The sequence below is a fragment of the Camelina sativa genome, chromosome 14 (genome assembly GCF_000633955.1).
Source record: "Camelina sativa cultivar DH55 chromosome 14, Cs, whole genome shotgun sequence".
Taxonomy (NCBI): Eukaryota; Viridiplantae; Streptophyta; class Magnoliopsida; order Brassicales; family Brassicaceae; genus Camelina; species Camelina sativa.
Window position 1 is genome coordinate 20063714 of NC_025698.1, and position 20994 is coordinate 20084707.

At 37.3% G+C, this 20994-nt stretch overlaps 2 protein-coding genes across 2 annotated transcripts; both read left to right on the plus strand.

The window, feature by feature from the left end:
• Positions 18061-18654, plus strand: LOC109128711 (uncharacterized mitochondrial protein AtMg00860-like). Its single transcript, XM_019235558.1, has one exon. The coding sequence runs from the start codon at positions 18061-18063 to the stop codon at positions 18652-18654; it is 594 nt and encodes a 197-aa protein (XP_019091103.1).
• On the plus strand, positions 19408-20213 carry LOC104743809. Its single transcript, XM_010464853.1, has 2 exons — positions 19408-19678; positions 19780-20213. Exons 1-2 carry the CDS (start codon positions 19408-19410, stop codon positions 20211-20213), a joined length of 705 nt encoding a protein of 234 aa, XP_010463155.1.

Below are 20994 nucleotides of genomic sequence, written 5' to 3' on the forward strand. Positions count from 1 at the left end.
TTGGTGAAAGGTTTGGGTATGTCTGATTCAACTGTGGTGGATATGCAAGATATTTCTTTATCCTCTATACCGAATGCGTTGGATGTGAGTGTTGTAAGTTCTGCTTTGAGTAATGTTGAGTTAGGTTCAAATGTTGGAGATCGGTTGAGCCTTCCTAGCTCCCGGGTTAAGAAAGTGGTTAAAAAACCTGTATTATCCCTGGCATCTCCTGGAAAACGTTTGCTTGCTAAAGCTCTATCTAAACCTGCAGGTGATGTTCACAAACAAAAAGTGATGGGAAAACAGGGGACCAAGTTCACGGTTGACAAACCTCCGGGCGGGGGACAACCAGTTAAGAAAGGGATGGTGGCTCTCCCGAAACTACCGGCTCAAACGTGAAGGTCTTGAGTTGGAACTGTCAGGGCATCGGGGCGGACCTGACAGAGGAGTACTTGGGAGATTTGTGGAAAAAGCATCATCCAGATATTATATTTTTATCAGAAACAAAAAAATGTATTTCTTATTTAAAAAAGTTTCAGAATAAGTTTGGTTATGATAAGTTGTTTACTGTTGAACCCTGTGGGTCTCATGACGGTTTAGCTCTTTTTTATAAGGATGAAATAAATCTTTCTATTTTATATGACTGTGATCGGTTAATTGATGTTCAAGCTTTTTCTGGGCAACAAATGATTTTTCTGCCTTTTGTTTATGGGGATCCCATCCCTCACCATAGACATAAGGTTTGGGATAAGTTAATTGATATTGGTTCGTTTCGGATTGATCCATGGTTTATGATAGGGGATTTTAATGAACTTACTGGGAACCATGAGAAAACAGGCGGGGCATTAAGATCAATATCTTCTTTTGTACCATTTAATTCTATGATCCGACATTGCGGTATGTTAGAATTCCCCTGCTATGGTGAGCAACTGTCTTGGCGAGGTAATAGACGGAATAATCAGATAGTCTGTTGTCGTTTAGACCGGGCGCTAGCTAATGAGGATTGGCATTGTCTCTTTCCCCATTCAAAGGTCGATTATTTAGAGATGATTGGCTCTGATCACTGTCCTATCCTCGCCACTTGTTTGAAAACGGATTTTCGGCGACATCGACAGTTTCGTTTTGATAAGTGTTGGCTAGGTAAGGATGGTTTATCTGGAGCGGTGGAGTCTGGGTGGAACCGTACAAAAAATTTTCGGACACCGGTATTTGTGGACAAGTTAAAGAACTGTCGTAATTCAATTTCTTGGTGGCGGAAGAACAATGTTTCTCATGGGCCGACCATTATTTCATCCTTGAAGGCGGCTTTGTAGGAGGCAAAGATGGACGACTCGATTTTGCAGGACGAAATTCGGAGTATAGAAAGGAAGCTGAAGGAGGCCTACCAGGATGAGGTGTTATATTGGCAGCAGAAAAGCAGGAAGTTCTGGTTACAAGTTGGGGATAAAAATACAAAGTTTTTCCATGCTTCCACGAAACAGCGACGAGCAAGAAATAGGATTGTTGGCTTATTTGGTCCAAATGATGTATGGACTGAGTCGATTTCGGGTATGGAGGATATTGCATCAACATATTTTACGGATCTTTTTAAAAGATCTAATGTGAGGGAAGTCTCATAAATGCTCCAAGAAGTCCCTACCCTGATTACATATTATATGAACAGGACCTTAACGAGGGAGATTACGGAATCAGAGGTTCACAAAGCTTTGTTTGCTATGCACCCCGAGAAATATCCGGGTCCCGATGGGATGACAGCTTTGTTCTTTCAACGTTTCTGGTCCGCTCTAAAAGGAGATTTGGTTGCTTTGGTCAAGAATTTCTTTCGAACGGATCATTTTGATCCTCGTTTAAATGAAACAAACATTTGTCTAATTCCTAAAAATGAAAGACCTCAACGGATGACGGAATTTAGACCGATTAGCCTTTGTAATGTGAGTTATAAGATTATCTCGAAGGTCCTGTGTTTTTGGCTTAAGCGGTTTCTCCCTTTACTGGTTTCGGAAACCCAACCGGCGTTCGTTTCGGGTCGGCTAATTACAGATAATATCTTTGTTGCTCAGGAGATTTTTCATGGTTTAAATACAAATCCTCGGTGTAAATCCGACTTTCTGGCATTTAAGACGGATATGAGCAAGACTTATGACGTCGAATGGGATTTCTTAGAAGCGGTTATGGTCAAGATGGGATTTGATAGGAAATGGATCTATTGGATCATGTGGTGTGTATCTTCGGTCTCCTATCAAGTCCTTCTTAATGGACAGCCTCGGGGCTTAATTAAGCCCCATAGGGGTTTACGTTAGGGGGATCCTTTATCTCCTTATTTGTTCATAATATGTATGGAGGTTTTAATTGCCAATATTTAAAACGCTGAAAGAGAGAGTAGAATTACGGGCATCAAGTTAGCCCGGGACTGCCCCACAATTTCACATTTATTGTTTGCTGATGATAGTTTGTTTTTCTGTAAAGCAGAGGCGGCAAAATGTACTACGGTTATGGAAATTATAAGGAATTACGGGGAAGCTTCAGGTCAAGAGGTGAATCTGGAGAAATCCTCCATTATGTTTGGGAAAAAAGTTTCACCTGAAAGCAGGACTCAATTAAAATCTGTAATGGGTATTTCCAAAGAAGGGGGTATGGGCTCATATTTGGGTATTCCTGAGAATCTTCAGGGTTCGAGAACTAAGGTTTTTAGTTATGTCAATGATCGTTTGGATGATCGCGTGAATGGCTGGTCTGCAAAGTACTTATCGAAAGGTGGAAAGAAAGTTATGATTAAGTCGGTCGCGTTGGCTCTTCCAACTCATGTCATGTCTTGTTATAAACTACCGCATGAGTTGACGTCTAAGCTTACGAGTGCAATTTCACGGTTCTAGTGGAAATCTAACAATAAAGCAAGAGGATTGCATTGGGTAGCCTGGGATAAGGTGTGTAAGGACAAGGATGACAGCAGGTTGGGCTTTCGTACATTAGAACAATTTAATGATGCAATGTTGGCTAAACAATATTGGCGGTTAATTCATTACCCGGAATCCCTAATGGCTCGGGTCATGCGAGGTAGATACTTTCGGAATAAACACCCTTTACACGCTAAGAAGCCGTATTCCCCCTCGTTTGCTTGGAGGAGTATTTATTCTACTCAAGGCTTGGTGAAATTTGGTGCAAGGTGGGCGATAGGCTCAAGATGTCATGTTTCGGTATGGCGGGATCCCTGCATACTGGATAATCAGCCAAGACCGGCTAATGGCAGAAGTCGCCTGTTACATCCCAATTTAAGGGTTAATCATTTAATTAATCCTATTACTAAGGAGTGGCATATGCCAATTCTTGAGGAGTTTATGGACCCGACAGACATTCAGATTATTCAAGCTTTGGAGATCAGTAAAGTTTACAAACCGGATAAATTGATTTGACACTATACTAAATCAGGGAAATATTCGGTAAAGTCGGGTTATCGGCTAGCACGTGAATTAATCACAGAGGTTGAATTTGGGCCGTCTTGTACGACCCTTAGGGCACAGGCTTGGAAACTGGAGGTTCCCTCGAAGGTTCAACATTTTTTCTGGCAGATTGCCTCTAATTCCCTTCCAGTGATGGAACGACTTGCTCATCGGGGTGTTCGGTGTGATACCCTATGTAAACGATGTGATTCGGAGGTGGAGGCTATCAATCACGCACTATTTGAGTGTTCTCATTCTCGTCGGATCTGGGATTTATCTTCCGTTGACTTTACTTTCGGGGATTTTCCTTCTGGTTCCATATACACGAATCTAGATTATATATTTTGGCGGGTGTCTTGACAGGCGGGCGCTCCGAGTATACGTCTTCGTCTACCATTGTCTGGTCAATTTGGAAAGATAGGAATAAAAAAGTTTTTCAGGGCTGTGATGCAGAACCAAGCGAGGTTATTAATCAGGTGGACAATGATAAATTGTTATGGGAAGAGGCTAAGTCCTTCTATTCGATTGCCCTAGATCCTCTGCCTACGGAGTCTCGGGATCCTCTTCCCCTTTGTCAGGTTGATGGTTCTTGGAAGGTGTCAGATCCTCTTGTAGGTTTGGGCTGGTGGTTTTGTAATAGTGAGGATATCACGCAATTTCTGGGAGCACGGAGTCAACGTCGTAGTCCTTCCCCTCTACATTCGGAGATTCAGGCTTTGATTTGGGCGATGGACTCTTTATTGTCGGTGGGGGTTGACAGTCAGAATTTCGAGATAGATAGCGCGGAATTAGTGGCGATGGTGCAGTCTCCTGATGAATGGCCCGCTTTCTCCAACCTCTTGGACGATTTCAACGTTCTCCGATCATCCTTCCCATCCTTCCAGCTGTCGTGGATCCCACGGACGTCAAACATACGGGCAGATTGTCTGGCTCGTTCTTCTAGATCTTTATCTTATGAGACTTCTTTTGTAAACTTGGGCAACCAATCTTGGAGCTATTTTCTAGTTTAACGTTAGGTTGAAAAAAAAAAAAAATTATAAATTTATCGATTAAATGATTGTTCATAGATTTCTTACCGATTAAATGGCCTAGAATCAACAGTAAAACCTCTCTAAATTAATAATGTCCGGATTCGATAAATTAATAATTATAAATTTATCCTTAAATTAATATTTTATTAATTTATCGATAAATTATTATTTTATTAATTTATGATGAAATTTTTTCATTTTTATAATTTTGAAAATTTTTTTGTTATAAAATAAAATTTTTTTGTTAGTATTCACATTTTCTTAATTTATAATTTTGGCTGATTGATGCTAATAGTTACTAAATTATCCAGATAAAAATGATAAATGTTAGAAACTTAGAGTTTAGAAGAAATTATTGGTACTATCCTTCATAGTAATTACTATGAAGTCGAAGAAGATATTGCGGTACTTTTAAAATCAATTACATGTAAAAAATAATTATCGCATTTGAGACTCTATTATTTTTGGATGAGATTTGAGAATACAACATCCAAAGTTTTGATGCATTGAAAAAAGTTAGAGATTTGTTCGAACTAGAATGTAGATTAAAAAATAGACATACAACAATAAAGACATATTTCACTAAAATTTTTTAAGATATATATATATATATATATATATATATGTTGACAAAAAAATATATATATAGTTTATATCATTATTAATTTATGATATTGAAGGATCATATTTTTACACAGATATTCTAAAAAAATTATTATTTTATAATTTTATCAAAATGTGTTATTTTTTATACCGGTTTCGGACTAAAAATTTTATTAATTTATAACAAATTTAATTTAAAGAGTATTCATTAAAAAAATTATTATATATATTATTGTCGTATTCCAAGAATGTGAGATGTAATAAATGAGTTTCCAAAACCTTTCAGTCTCTTTGTTAACGAAGTTTATAAAACATAATTTTACATTCCTGAAATGCCACCATTCAACTCCATACAATGCCAACATTGATTTATTTTATTTTATTTTGTTTTATTTTGCAAATTTTATGTCTACTTAGTAGCCTCTACTATGATTAGGGATGTTAATTGGGCTGACCCGGTCCGAAAATCGTAAAGTCAGTTTATGTTTGAGTCCAGCATGGTTTGGTCTGAAATATTTCTGACTATATTTTAAAGCCCGAGTTCGGCCTTAACAATGCTTTTTGGGCTTTTTTAGGCTTATCTTACAAATCAATAATTCAAACTTATAAGTCTTAAAGAATAGTGTTTAAAGATGCATTGTAAAATAAATTAAAATTTTAATAACTCATCTATATTCACTACAACCAATTTTTTTTTTAAAAGTTTAAAACCAAATAAAAATTTATATTTTAACCAAATAAAACAATATATAATTCATATAAAATATTATAGATAAAAAGTTTAAAAGTATTAAGCAAGGTTATTAAGTAAATATGAAATTAAGATTAGAGTTTTAAATTTTATTTACAATAAATCATTAATTAAATATTGCAATCAAATATTTTTTTTTAAAAAAATCTAAATATATTTGTTAAAAGACTTTTCGGGCTGACTCGAACCCGGTCGGATTAAGCCCGAAAAATCATATAACCCAAACAGACTGAATCTAAAATTAATAACCCAAAAATCATTTTTTCTGGATATATATATTTAAATCTGAATCTAATACTTTTCATAGCTGAGTCTGCCCGCAGACTTTGGTCCTAATTAACATACTAACTATGATTAACCAAGAAGGTGTGAAAGTGTGATATGTGCGTGTGCTCTATCGTACACGGATAACTATATATACTGTCTATTTTTTCACACTAATTGACTTTCGTATTTAACACATCCTCCGGTCATGGGTAAATGTCCAACAAACAAGGGCCATAGATTAATCAAAGTTAAAAAGCATCAATTTTAAAAATATATATATATTTTTTTTTTAAATAAATTCAAGCGTCAATTTCTAATGAAAAATCCCCTTCAATAGCACTAATCTAAGTTTTTCTTCCAAATCTAGCACACACAAGTCAAATTTTCCAAAATTAACATTTATGAATTAAGATAATAATTACGGAAAATAAGGGGAAAATGACATAATTTCTTTGTTTCACATCGTCTCTTTACCTAACCTCTCACGAAAGATTTAAAATGGAGATGACCCTGATTCTTGTGTTCTTAATGGAGATTACCCAATTCTCATTGCTGATTCTCACAAGCTCCTCCTTAAACCCTTTCTATATATATCTCGTAATCTCATCCTTCGTGTTGTTACCTTTAATCCGAAGCCAATCGTTAAGAGGGTGTGTACTTTTCCCCTGCATTTTTCGTTAGATCTATTTTTTAAGAATGTTGAATCGATATATCTCTCAAAATTATGCTTTGAGGTCGAATTAGGGAGAAGCTAACGGTGCTGAACCGTCAGCGGCAGCGCTATTGGGTACAGATTCGTCATGCGAGGGTCACAATGGTTTTGTCGGCAGCGGCGCTGGTCATGACGGCGTTAAAAGAGCTGGAGAGAGATAAGAAGAAGGTGGAGAGGATTAAGCATAATGTTTGGTGATGTGATTGAGATTGCTAGGATCATAAGGCCACTCATAAGGAATTGAGTGGTTTAGTGAGAGAGATTTTAGGGACTTGTGTTTCTGTTGGGTCTACTGTGGATGGTAAAGATCCAAAGGATATTCAACAAGATATTTAAGATGGTGAAGTTGAAGTTCCTGAGAATTGAAATGAGGTTTGTTTCTTTCTTTTACTTCTTCTATTTGAGGTTTTAGTTTTTTCTCTTTTTTATGGTTTATATTTTAGAGAACAACAACGACTTAACTTAGTTTTGGATAATTATTGCAACTTTTTCATTTATCTAGTCCCATGTTTTTGCTTATTTTGATTCTTATATGAAATGTTTAAACTTTTCATAGGAATCTGAATATGTGTTTCTAATATGTTTGTCTGTTTAGTTGAGAGTTTGTGTTAGAAAATTAGATAGAGACTTTCTATATTATCGATATTGTTTAGAAGATTAGAGAATGGATGGTTTGTTGATACATTATTGAACGTCATCATTTGATGATTGCCATACTCTTCTAGCAGAAGGTCCTTCACCTGGTCTTATAGGTACATAACTTTTGTCCCAAGCTTTGTTGTTGTTACATGAATGCTTAGAGTCCAAGGGACCAGTGACATGTGTTCTTCTTGCACTCGCCTGAGTGTTTTTTGAAGAATTTTCAGTCTTAGAACTATCCCATCCATTTAAGCTAGACAGATTTGGAATGGTTTTATGAGAATGGTAACTGCTAATGTTACTGTTAGAGGTCTGTTTGCTTATTACTTTGGAATTTCATTCATATGTTAATCATCATAGAGTTTCTCACTTAAATAATGAATGGAATTAAGATTTGTCTAAAATTCAGGAAGCATTGTTGAAAATTTAGGAAAGTATCCGTAAATATTAGGAAGATCTTCCTGAACAGATTTTATGAAGTATTTTAGTATTATGTCTGTGATGTCTTTGAAATGTTTCTTAACAAAATAGAATTATCTTATGTCTTTTGTTGGAGAAGTGTGTGATATCTTTGATGTGTTTCATTGTAATGTGGGGTTTTTTGTTTACATATTGATTTCAGCAAAGAAGAAACAAATGGTGTAAGGAAGTTGAGTATGTTGTTCCAAAGAAGAAACGTAGAGTTGATGATGAACAAGATGTTCCATGGTGGAGCACAAACATGGAAAATCTTGATTTAGTACCAAACATCTTGTTAATCAAAATGTATGTGCTCCACCATGGAACATCTTGTTAATCAAAATATATAATGCTTGAGTAACATTTTTAGATTTTTTTAACAAGATGTTCCAAGATGTTCCATGATTTAGTACCAAAAAAATCTAAAAATGTTACTCAAGCATTATATATTTCTAAACAACATAGAGTAGAATTGGATAAAAGAACACAGTCTCTCATCTGCATATATCCAAAGCATACTTGCATCTTGTGTCATCTGCATATACATCACGTAGCTTAGAGAAACCTTCAGCCCTATTTCCTGTGATAAAAATTGAAATCAGTGAATAAGTTTCAGGAAAGTTTTCATGAATTCTCAACAATGCTTCCTTAATTTTCAAATGTGACTAAGACACACATCAATACAAGAGCAATAAAAAACAAACATGTAACAATCAAAATTATTAAATCCTAAACCATCACAACTTTCCCTACTAACACAAAAAGTGAAAAGGACTCTCTCTATTTAATTTAATAGACTTTTACTTCGCTAAAAGAGGAAATTGAAGTGAAGCTAGTGATTAGTGTCTACAAGGAAGTATAATGTACACAATCTTGAACATGAAATTCCATACCCATATACTATGAAATCATGTAATCACTACTACTAATGCTTTGGTTTTATTCGCAAGAAAAAAACTCACCAGTCTAATTTTCTAGAAAGAGAAATGACTTGACCAATTGTTCATGTAAGACTCCACTCAACTCTACGCTTCCCTTCCATATTTTATCAACTAACCTAAATTTCCAGAAGATGCAAACAAATCATGGAAGTAGACAATAATCCTAGAAATTGTATCGACATGGTAGAGGAAATATTCAATTACATTCAAAATCAAATTTACTGTTTTTACGAAAAAGTAAAAGAACCTTTGGTAACAAATAATTCGATCGATCTGTTATAAACAATGGAGCAAAAAAAAAGACAAACATTCGCCACCCCCGTTATGGGATTTATCGTTGTTGAAGATCACAAATCAGAAAATTCCCCAGATCCAACACCATCTAAATTATTCAAATTAGAATTAGAGATAAAGATTGGAACCTGCGAAGCTTGGGTTATCTCTTCTTTCTGAACCAGACCAGAGCTCGATCTCTTTGGTCATTAGATTCATCCTTGGGCTCCTCTTCAATGTAGGGAACACAATTGCTGATTTCACTGACTTTGGCTTAATGGCTCACCGATCTGATTGGGTTCGCCGGTGAAACATTTGGAATCGACGGAGAGCGAGGAGTGAGGAGTGCTAACAAGCCCGCAAGATCAACACCAGGGACTCTAACCGCTGGGATTCCCACACCCGGAACCCTAGCATCACCGACTACTGGAGCATCAACATCGCCCCCTCCTGCCACACTCACGGAATCCCCCTGGACACCCTGCGACTCGCCAACACCCTCTGCTGTCACACTCTGGTCCTCGGTCTTACTAACCATTGGGGCTCTCCCCCTACCACGACCATGTCCGTGTCCACGACCACGACCACGACCAGTAACAGCATCCTCTCTAACCATCTGCACTACCATGAACAAAAGGCTAAGCACACAATTAACATAACACAAAATCATAAACTCACTACGGAATCACACTAAAGGCTCGAAGAGGATGTTCTAGGACTCCATGCCACACACAATTGACTAACTCACATAATCAATCAAGACATGCAATCCCAAACATCACAACAGAAACCTAGTGAACCCAAACCTAGAACCGTAAGGGCTCTGATACCAAACTGAAACGACCTGACCCGTTTTTTTTTTTTTTAAATAAATAATAAATAATAATAATTAATAACTACAGCTAGTGGTCCCATACCCACTAGCCACCTAACCACAAACACAACCAACAGCGATACAAATATCCAATAAATAATTCAATAAATAATAACCAATAACCAACATTAATTCTAAATCATAACCTAATGATCCAACATCATAAACCAGAGAAACAACAATCCTAAACAACATTCTAGGACTCAACTCTAGCCACCTAACAGAAGACAGACAACCAAGCGAACCACTAGAACATCCTCCTCTTCATTGCCTTGATTCCACGATCACACTTTGCCTTTACCTGCACCACAATGCATGAGTATTTTATAAACACTCAGTAAGGCAATCCTCCCATCTACTGGGCTATACATACAAGCAATAGAGACAACTCTAACCATCAATAAACAACCAACAATCAACAATAACAAACCAAGACTCAGCATCGACCGACACCAACATGCATCGACCGACGCATGCTCGACATAGCACGAAAACCCTAGAGTTTATGCGCCGTCCTCGCATTTGCATCGACCGACGCACAGAGTGCATCGACCGATGCAATGCCGAGCATCGTTTTCCCCCGAAGCTTCTCGCCGGATCTTCGTTCCTACAACCACAAAAACTCGATCCCAATCCACAAGAAAGCTTCCTAACGTCCCAAATAACCATCTAACAACTCTAATAACACATAACATGCAAATCAGAGAAATCTCTAGCTTAGATAAGCCATGGTCCTGCACTTATCCTTGCCAAGAAGTTTCTGAACCTCACTCAAGCAAGAAAACACTTCTAGAAGCCTCCTACAACGTCCTAAGCCTCAGATCTCACAAGAAAAAGCCACCAATTCACAGAAAACTCCAAGAACACCAAAAACACTCTTTTTCTCTTTTGTTTCTCTCACAAGCGGCCAAAAACGACTATTGAGACAAAAGAAACGATATAAGGGTTTTCTTCTTCCCTTTGCCCAAAACGCAGCGTTTCACTTAAGTTGAAACGCGCAGAACCGGACATGCATCGACCGATGCACCACATGCATCGAGCGATGCAGCCCCTAAACCGGGATTTTGGTTCGCGGATGTTACAGAGTTGAACTCTATTTTCGTCACCCCTCTTTGACCATAAATTAAAGTGATTATTTTGGGCATTCTTGGACTTGAATTAGGCTCAAAATAGACTGGACTTGGTAGACAACATCCCCAATAGAATTTCCTATGCTGTCCTTGCCCATAATCTCTTGAATTAGCCCAATAAGTGCATCCTTGAACTTCTCTCTCTTTCACTCATTGGTCCAATTTGCTGATGAGAAACAACATGGGTTGTACCATTTCTTCACTTTTGGCTTAGTAGAAACAAGACCTGGTTGCCATACATAATTCTGGAAGCTCTTAAACTAGTTGGACCTAAAACTCTTCAAGTGAACAAGTAGATTAACCTGCTTTGGCAAATGGAATGTATCGCAATTGGTTGTTTGGCTGGAAGAATTGATCTTCAATTTCTTTCGTGTTGAACAAGGTTCAAGGATTTTCTTGGATGGTCTCATGATCCTATCAATACCACTTGTAACGCCCCGACCGCCAACCTCTCAGTGGGTCCCATGTCCAATCCCAGTCCATGGACCCATCTTCATTAATGGGCCTCACATACTCTCACTAGGTCCGTGAGCCCATCTATATCTGACGGCCGGTTTGCTACGTCCGAGAGGCTTTGAAGACTTATCACCGTCCCTACAAATCACCACATAATTATCCTCTATTTATATATATATATAATATATATATATATATATATATATATTACTATTATAGAAATAAATGTTTTTGTTTTCCTGTGTTTTCCTCACTCGCACAGTTCTGACAGTCACTTCCCGGAAGGTCACCCATCCTAAGACTATTCCAGCTTAAGCACACTTAACTCTGGAGTTCTCTCAGGACCCTTGACCGAAAAGATAAGTGCACTTTGGTGACATAGGTGGCCAAATCAATTCTTTTAAACCTCTCCGCAAGTCTCTGAAACCGGGGTGTCACAACTATGTTGTGATTCTTGTCTCGTTTTTTTGAAATATTTTAGAGTGTTTATAATAGCGGTGTACCTCTGATGTCTTTTTATACATTTGTATTTTATGTAAATAAAATTATAAAATTTTAAATGATTTTCCTTTCATCTTTTAAATAATTATTTTGAAAAAGTTCAATGTGTTCTCTTTACTTATATTTTGATAGCTTTAACTTCTTGAATTATTATATTTATGTAATTAGATCTTGTAACAATAATTATAAGCTATCTTTCTCAACATTAAAGTAAAACCTCTATAAATTATTATTTTATAATCTAATAATCACTATAAAATAATAAATTTTGCTGATCTCAAATCGAGACACTGTAAAAAATAACAAAATTCAATAAGATAATAAGACAATTTTTTTTTTTTGAAATCTCCACGTAAAATATGGTTCCAATAATATCATAAATTAATAATTATGTAAAAAAAAAAATATATATATATAATGATATAATAATGTATGCTTCTTGTAAAGCTCATATCTACAAAAGAAAATTGTTATGTTGCATTTTCAAACTATATTAATATAAAATACTCTATAACATGTTATAATAATAGCTAACTTTTTTTTTAAATAGTTTTCAATTTCTAGATATGCATCATTTACATCTTGAGTTTGATAGACTATTAAAATACGAAAATTGATATTATTATTCATAAATTTGAATTTATGTATGTCACTCTGATTCACAGTATCTGATATGCATATATTTTACCATGTCTAAGCATAGATTATTTACATCTTTTGCATAGTTTACTAGCTAGTTTTATCATTATTTTGCATTGTAGGTTATGTTTATGCGTTAGAGTAGATTTTGCATTGCATTTGCATTGTTTCTTGTTTAAACAGGTGATTTGGACCTCAGGGAGCATGGAAATGAGCTGAAGAAGAATGGAGTGCAACCAGTGAAGCAGACAAAGGCTGGAATAGAAGAAAATCAAGGTTCAGAGGCCACTCGACCAACACACTCTATCAGACACTCGACCGTGTGCAGTTGAGGGACTCGACCAGTGAAGAAATAGAAAGAGAAGACACTCGACCGAGCAAATGGTCGAGCACATCCAGCCGCCTAAATGTTTTGTCTGGTAGCTAATTTAGGGCTTCCATCTTATCCTATAAATATCTCTTGTACCCCATTGCCGCCCAAAAAAAGGGAGAATAGGTCAGAAAAAATATCTGTAGCCACCAAAAACCTAGTTTTTACCCCTTTTGGGTTTTTAGCATTTTGTTTACATCATTTGCCACTTTTGTTCTTGTTTTTTTTCCAGATTTTCATACTTTGTAAGCTCCATAACTTTTTGAGTATTGAGAATCTGATTTTTTTTCTTTATAATAAGTTGTAGATCTTTATCTCATTTTTCTCATCATGTTAGTTTCATTAATTTCTGGATTTTGAGTTTATCATTATCATGTCTTGTTCATCTGAGTAGTGAACTAGGATTCTAGAGATGTATTAGGCTGGTTTAGGGTTATGGCTGTTTAGATTGGTCAAGCGTGTTTGCTCATAGATCTCTTCTAGATTAGATGTCCTCTAAGTTGTTCTTATATCTGAGAGGGTAAAAATAGATCTTAAGCTTCCTTGCATCATACCAATGTTTAGGTTGTTAGATAAAACTAATACTAGAGAATATCATGCTTAGCCTAAGAGATTAGTTAACTAGTGATTTTTTACAAATAATGATCTGGTTTTTGAAAGCCTGTTTAGTATGATTTCACCAATTAGAGTTGCTTTAGGATGTTACTAAACTTGATTACTTCTGTCATGAGAGTGGATTAGTAAGTATTTAAGATCATTGTCTAGAGATAGCTCATGTTGATTGAGGTTTGTTGACCTGTTTAGACAGTCATAGCTTAAACACCAGCCCATAAATCCATCTCTAGGAGCCTACTTTGTTATTTGATTGTCTGTTATTGCATCTAGTCTTATTTCATTGCATTTTAATATGTTAAAGTTGTCAAAATAGCTTCGGTTCTACGTATTTCACCACTCGGCCTAGCCACTCGACCACACACACGGTTGAGTGCTTGATCGAACACCATCTGGGTTGCTAGTTTACATTCCTGTTTCATTTAGTTTACTTTCTGTTCATGTTCTGCATCTTTATAGTTTTGTTTCATTGCTTATATCTAGTTATTGCCACTGTTTAGTTTAGTTTCATCATTGTTTATCTTTGTTTAGCTTTCATTTAGTTTTTGTTCTAAGTACTTTACATTCTGCATTTCATAATTGTCATTAGGTTGGTAGTTCAAAATCATATTAATACTTGTCTTAACTTGAATCACTGTTCATATCTTAAGTGCTTGCATAATTACCCTTTATGGATTGACATCTCTTATACTGCAACTGCATAAGAGTATTGAAACCTCTTGCATCTGATCATCATTGCTTATGTTTGTTTGACTTTGCATCATTCATTCATATATTCACACCACAATAATAAGAATGTTTTAATTGGCGCTGTTGCCATTAGGGTGTTGATTTGTTTCATTTAAGATTTATAAAGGTTCAAGATTAAGTTTTGTTGCTAACTGCTCACCAATGTCAAGTTTCTTGTTTTGGTTGGTTATTTTGAGTTTCAGGTTTTCCCTCGAACAAGCACTCGACCGTGTGTCAGTCGAGCAAGTGATCGAGCACCAACCCAGAAACCAGCCAGTTTCCTTATTTCAGTCAATCGACCAGCAGCTCGAGCCAGTGCTCGACCGTGTGTCAGTTCGAGCGTGTGATCGAGTCAGTTAATGCAGACAAAATCCAAAGTAAACCAGAACCTGCAGAAGTACATTGATAATATAAACCGCTTACCAAGAGACCTGAGGCAGCAGAAAACCAGAATCCTTCAAGAACAGAAGATCAGTTGCTGATGGATCCACCAAACCATCAGAATCAAAGACCAAGGAGCTGGCATAGTACCTCATGCTGTAGCAAACAACAATTTTGAAATTAAAAGTGGGCTAATCACTATGATCTAGGCCAATAAATTTCATAGTTTACCAATGGAGGACCCATTGGATCATCTAGATGAGTTTGATAGACTTTGTGGTCTAACCAAGATCAATGGTGTCAGTGAAGATGGCTTCAAGCTCAGATTTTTTCCATTCTCTCTTGGAGACAAGGCTCATCTATGGGAGAAGACACTTCCAACTGGTGCTATTACTACATGGGATAGATGTAAGAAGACTTTTCTGGCCAAATTCTTCTCAAATGCCAGAACAGCAAAATTGAGGAATGAGATCTCAGGTTTTGCACAGAAGAACAATGAGATCTTTTGTGAGGCTTGGGAGAGGTTCAAGGGCTATCAAACACAATGTCCACACCATGAGTTTAGCAATGAGTCACTACTTAGCACACTTTACAGAGGAGTAGCCCTAGATCATAATGTTATTAGATACAATTTCAAATGGCAACTTCCTCAACAAACATGTAGATGAAGGCTGGGAACTACTGGAGAACTTGGCTCAATCTGATAAGAACTACAATGAAGACTATGATAGGATTGTAAGGTTTGTTGATTCTGGACTAGATGAGAAGTATAAGAAGGACTTGAAGGTTGTTAATGATACTGCTTAGCCAACAGAATAACATACATTTTCTTGGTGAAGCAGACAACAGTTCAAGATGGGGAGAATGAGCTTGCTGAGCTTTGCTATGTGCATAACCAAGGTGGTTTTAAAGGCTATACTTAGTTTAAGCCTAACAAGCTATCTTATAGAAGCACAAATGTGGCCAACCCCTAAGACCAAGTTTATCCACCTCCACCACCACAACATTATCAGAATTACATACTCAAGCAACAACACCAAGGTTTCCAGGTCCCAATGTGTCCCCAACCAGGGTTTCAGACCACTCAAGCCCAAGAACCAGATTTAAGAGCTTTAATGCAGCAACTGTTAATTTCACAAGCTAGTGGTCAGTTGGAGACAACAAAGAAGTTTGCTGAGATAAACCAGAGGTTGGATTCAACTTATACTGATATGAAGATAAAGTTTGATACTCTTCACTCCAAGATCATACATATGGAGAGCAAGATAGAAGGAAAAACAATTGAACAAACCACTGAGTTTGCTAGTGCTATCAATCTTCACAGTGGGAGAATATTACCAGAGAGTAGGTGTCTTGCCAGTCACTGAGGACAGAGAAGAACAAGATGGGGAGGAGTTTCAACAAGAAGAGGCTCATAATAAGGAACATATAGAACTCGACCAGCCAATCGAACAAGCACACGATCGAGCACCTCACCAAGAGAAGATCAAGCCAGTTGCTACCAATGAAAAAGAAGCCCGGTTCATTCTTCCTTTTTACAAGCCTCCATTGCCCTTCCCAGGAAGATTTAAGAAGCAGATGGTTGAGAAGTACAAGGCATTGATTGACAAGCAAGTTAGGAAGATTGAGCTTAAGATGCCTTTGATAGATGTTTTTGCTTTGATTCCTCCCTATCAGAAGTTCCTGAAAGATGTTGTGATGGAAAGGATCAAAGAAGCTCAAGAGATGATAGTTCTCAGCCATGAGTGTAGTACCATAATCCAGAAGCAAGTGAAACCACAAAAGTTAAAAGACCCTGGTTCCTTTACTCTACCTTGCTCCATAGGTCCTTTGTCCTTCAACAGATGCTTGTGTGATTTGGGAGCTTCAGTTAGCCTAATGCCTTTATCAGTAGCTAAACGCTTGGGGTTTACAAGATACAAACCATGCAATATATCTCTGATCTTGGCTGACAGATCAGTGAGATTGCCACATGGTGTTTTGGAAGACTTACCAGTTAGAGTTGGAACATTGGAAGTCCCAACAGATTTTGTAGTACTAGAAATGGATGAAGAACCAAAAGATCCTTTGATCTTGGACAGACCTTTTCTAGCTTCAGCAGGAGCTATGATTGATGTGAGGAAGGGTAAAATTGATCTAAACTTGGGACAAGACTTCAGAATGACATTTGACATTGTGGAGGCTATGAAGAAACCAATAATTGGGGGACAAGTATTCTGGGTTGAAGAAATGGACAAACTAGCAGGAGAATTCATATAAGAGTTATCAGAACAGGATCACCTTAAAACTGTTTTAACTAAAAGTGGAGAAGAAGGGTTCCTCCATGAACCAAGGATTATGATGAAATATTGGATTCCTATAGAGGGTGTGACATTCCAGAGGCATTTGAGAGATTGAAAGTATCAAGAGAAGAAGTCTGGTCAGTTGGGATTGCAGAAGCAGAGTGCTCGACCCCCCACTCGATCGAGCACCTATATCACCCGATCGTTTGCCCCTCCAAAACACTCACAGATGACTGGTCTGAGCTGAAAGCACCAAAGGTAGAGCTAAAACCTCTCCCACCTGGGCTAAGGTACATGTTTCTGGGAATTAACTCCACTTATCCAGTAATAGTGAATGCTAATTTGAGTAATGATGAGCTTGACTTGCTAGTAACTGAACTTAGAAAGTTTAGAAAGGCTATTGGCTATTCTTTGGATGATAAAAGGAATTTCACCTACTCTTTACATTCATAGGATTCACCTTGAAAATGAATCTTACTCTAGCATAGAACCTCAGAGAAGACTTAACCCTAACCTTAAGGAGGTAGTGAAGAAAAAGATTCTTAAACTGCTTAGTGCTAGTGTGATCTATCCTATTTCTGATAGTACTTGGGTCTCACCAATACATTGTGTACCTAAGAAGGGTGGAATTACTGTAGTTAAGAATAATCAAGATGAATTAATCCCCACTAGAACTATAACAGGACATCGGATGTGCATTGATTATATAAAGCTTAATTCTGCATCTAGAAAAGATCATTTCCCTCTTCCATTTATTGATCAGATGTTAAAAAGGCTAGCTAATCATAATCATTACTGTTTCTTGGATGGACACTCTGGATTTTTTCAAATTCCAATCCATCCTAATGATCAAGAAAAGACAATATTCACATGTCCATATGGTACCTTTGCTTTTCGAAAAATGCCATTTGGACTATGTAATGCACCAACTACATTTCACAGATGCATGATGTCTATCTTCTCTGATCTTATTGAGGATGTTGTTGAAGTTTTTATGGATGATTTTTCCGTCTATGGAGATTCTTTTTCCCCTTGTCTTGCTAATCTATGTAGGATCTTGAAGAGATGTGAAGAGACAAATCAGGTTTTAAATTGGGAGAAGTGTCATTTCATGGTTGAAGAAGGGATAGTTCATTGTCACAAGATTTCAGAGAAGGGTATTGAGGTTGACAAGGCAAAAATGGAAGTCATGGTCCAACTTCAGCCACCAAAGACAGTTAAAGATATAAGAAGCTTTCTAGGCCATGCTGGGTTCTACAGGAGGTTTATCAAAGATTTTTCAAAGATTGCTAGGCCATTGACAAGATTGTTATGCAAGGAGCCTGAGTTCAACTTTGATGAAAAGTGTTTGAAGGCTTTTAAGGAGATCAAGGCTGCTTTGATATCAGCTGCAATAGTTCAAGCCCCAAACTGGGACCTTCCATTTGAGATCATGTGTAATGCCTCTGATTTTGCTATAGGAGCTGTTCTGGGACAGAAAAAAGACAAGAAGCTGCATGTGATACATTATGAAAGTAGAACCTTGGATGAGACTCAAGGAAGGTATTCAACCACAAAAAGAGCTTTTGGCAATAGTCTTTGCATTTGAGAAGTTCATAAGCTACCTAGTGGGATCCAAGGTAATTATGTACACTGATCATGCTGCTTTGAGGCACATCTACTCAAAGAATGACACCAAGCCCATGTTGTTGAGATGGATTCTTCTTCTACAAGAATTTGACATGGAGATAGTTGATAAAAAAGGTATAGAGAATGCAGTACCAGATCATTTGTCCAGAATAAGGATAGAAGAGGCTATACCAATTGATGATTCAATGTTAGAAGAGAAGCTGATGCAGCTGGAGACCACTCGACCTACCACTTGAGCAGGCACTCGATCGAGCACGACCAGATGGAGGAGTGGATGGCAGTTGAAAGTGAAGATTTACCCTGATATGCTGACATAATGAATTACAAGGTCTGTGAAGAATTCCTAGAAGGCATGGATCAATATAAAAAGAAGAAGCTGCTCAAGGATGTCAATAGTTACTATTGGGATGAGCCTTATCTATATAAGAATGGTTCAGATGGCTTGTTTAGGAGATGTATAACAGAAAGTGAAGTAGAAGGAGTTCTAGGGCACTGTCATGGTTCAACTTATGGAGGTCATTTTGCAACCTTCAAAACTGCCCAGAAAGTTCTACAAGCTGGATTATGGTGACCAACTCTGTTCAAAGACACTCACAAGTTTATTAAAAGTTGTGATGCATGCCAAAGGATGGGAAACATTACAATAAGGAATGAAATGCCCTAAAACCCAATTCTGGAGGTTGAGATATTTGATGTGTGAGGAATTGACTTCATGGGTCCTTTTAACCCCTCTTCAAATGGCAATGTTTACATATTGGTAGTTGTGGACTATGTCTCCAAGTGCGTAGAGACTATTGCAAGCCCCACCAATGATCACAAGGTGGTTCTCAAGCTTTTCAAGACCATAATCTTTCCAAGATATGGAGTTCCAAGGGTTGTGATCAGTGATGGATGGACACACTTCATCAACAAGGTCTTTGAGGGAATGTTAAAGAAATATGGAGTTAAACACAAGGGGTCTACAGCCTGTCATCCTCAAACAGGTGGGCAAGTAGAAGTTTCAAATAAGCAGATCAAAGCCATTTTATCAAGGACAGTGGGGGCAACAAGAAAAGATTGGTCTAGCTTTGGGCTTATAGAACAGCTTTCAAGACTCCAATAGGAAGAATTCCATTTCAACTTGTTTATGGAAAATCTTGCCATCTCCCTGTTGAGGTTGAGTATAAGGATCTATGGGCAATCAAACTCTTGAATCTGAATTTAGAGACAACCCAAGCCAAGAGAAGCCTTGATCTGCATGAACTTGAAGAGATAAGATTAGAAGCTTATGATAGCTCCAAGATATATAAAGAAAGAACAAAAGCCTTCCATGACAAGAAGATCCTAGTTAAAGACCTTAAGGCTGGAGATCAAGCTTTACTCTTCAATTCTAAGCTTAAGTTGTTCCCAAGAAAGTTAAAGAGCAGATGGGGAGGTCCTTTTGAAGTGAAAGAGGTTTTACCATTTGGAGCAGTCAGACTTCTCAACAAGGATGGTAGTAAATTTACAGTCAATGAGCAAAGAGTCAAGAAATACTAGGCAGAAGAAGAGAAACATGAAAAGTTTACAATGTTTCTCAAGGATGCTCCTCAAGCTTGAGAAGCTTGAAAGAGTCAAGCCAAGTGACTTTAAACAAGCTCACTAGGGAGGAAGTCCCTAAGGTATCCTTGTAAATACTAGTCTAAATTCTTGATATTTTGGTCTTGTTTTAGTGTTTTTGTGGCCAGGAAAGAAGGAGAGATTAATCAGAGGAAAAGAGGAAGGTCTAGGTACCTGCTCGAGCAGCTGCTCGACCATGCACTTGATCGAGTGCATGCTCGAGTATGAAGAACCATTCTACCCACCACAGCATGCTCGACCAGGCACTCGACTGGGAGCCAGTCCGGGTGCATAGTCGAGATGTCTCCCTCTCCACCAGAAGTTCAAATAGACCCTCAAGACACTGGATACTCTTATGACAACATGAATGATGTTGTAGATGATTTCTTCCACAACCCATGAGGTACCAACACCACCTATCTCATTGTTTATACCATTTCATTTCATGTTTTGTTTGTTTTGGTTCTTAAATTCTCTTTCAAATTTTTATTACACAAGGGACTGTTTTCATTGTTTTTTATTTTCTTATTTAAGATAGCATTTGACATTGTTTTCTATTTTCTTATTTCAAAATTTTAGCATAAACATATTAGTACTTGCATTTCATATAAGGCATAGAAAAACCATATTCATACTTGGCTTAACTTTGAATCACTGTTCACATCTTAAGTGCTTGCATAATCACCCTTTATGGATTGACATCTCTTATACTGCAACTGCA

What these genes read in the sequence shown, in the direction of transcription:
- LOC109128711 (XM_019235558.1), top strand. Translation starts at nt 18,061, where the DNA reads ATGGATGATTTTTCCGTCTATGGAGATTCTTTTTCCCCTTGTCTTGCT.
- LOC104743809 (XM_010464853.1), top strand. Translation starts at nt 19,408, where the DNA reads ATGGGTCCTTTTAACCCCTCTTCAAATGGCAATGTTTACATATTGGTA. An exon ending in AGCCTGTCATCCTCAAACAG is followed by an intron (nt 19,679 to 19,779) that starts GTGGGCAAGTAG and finishes CTTATAGAACAG; the next exon opens with CTTTCAAGACTCCAATAGGA.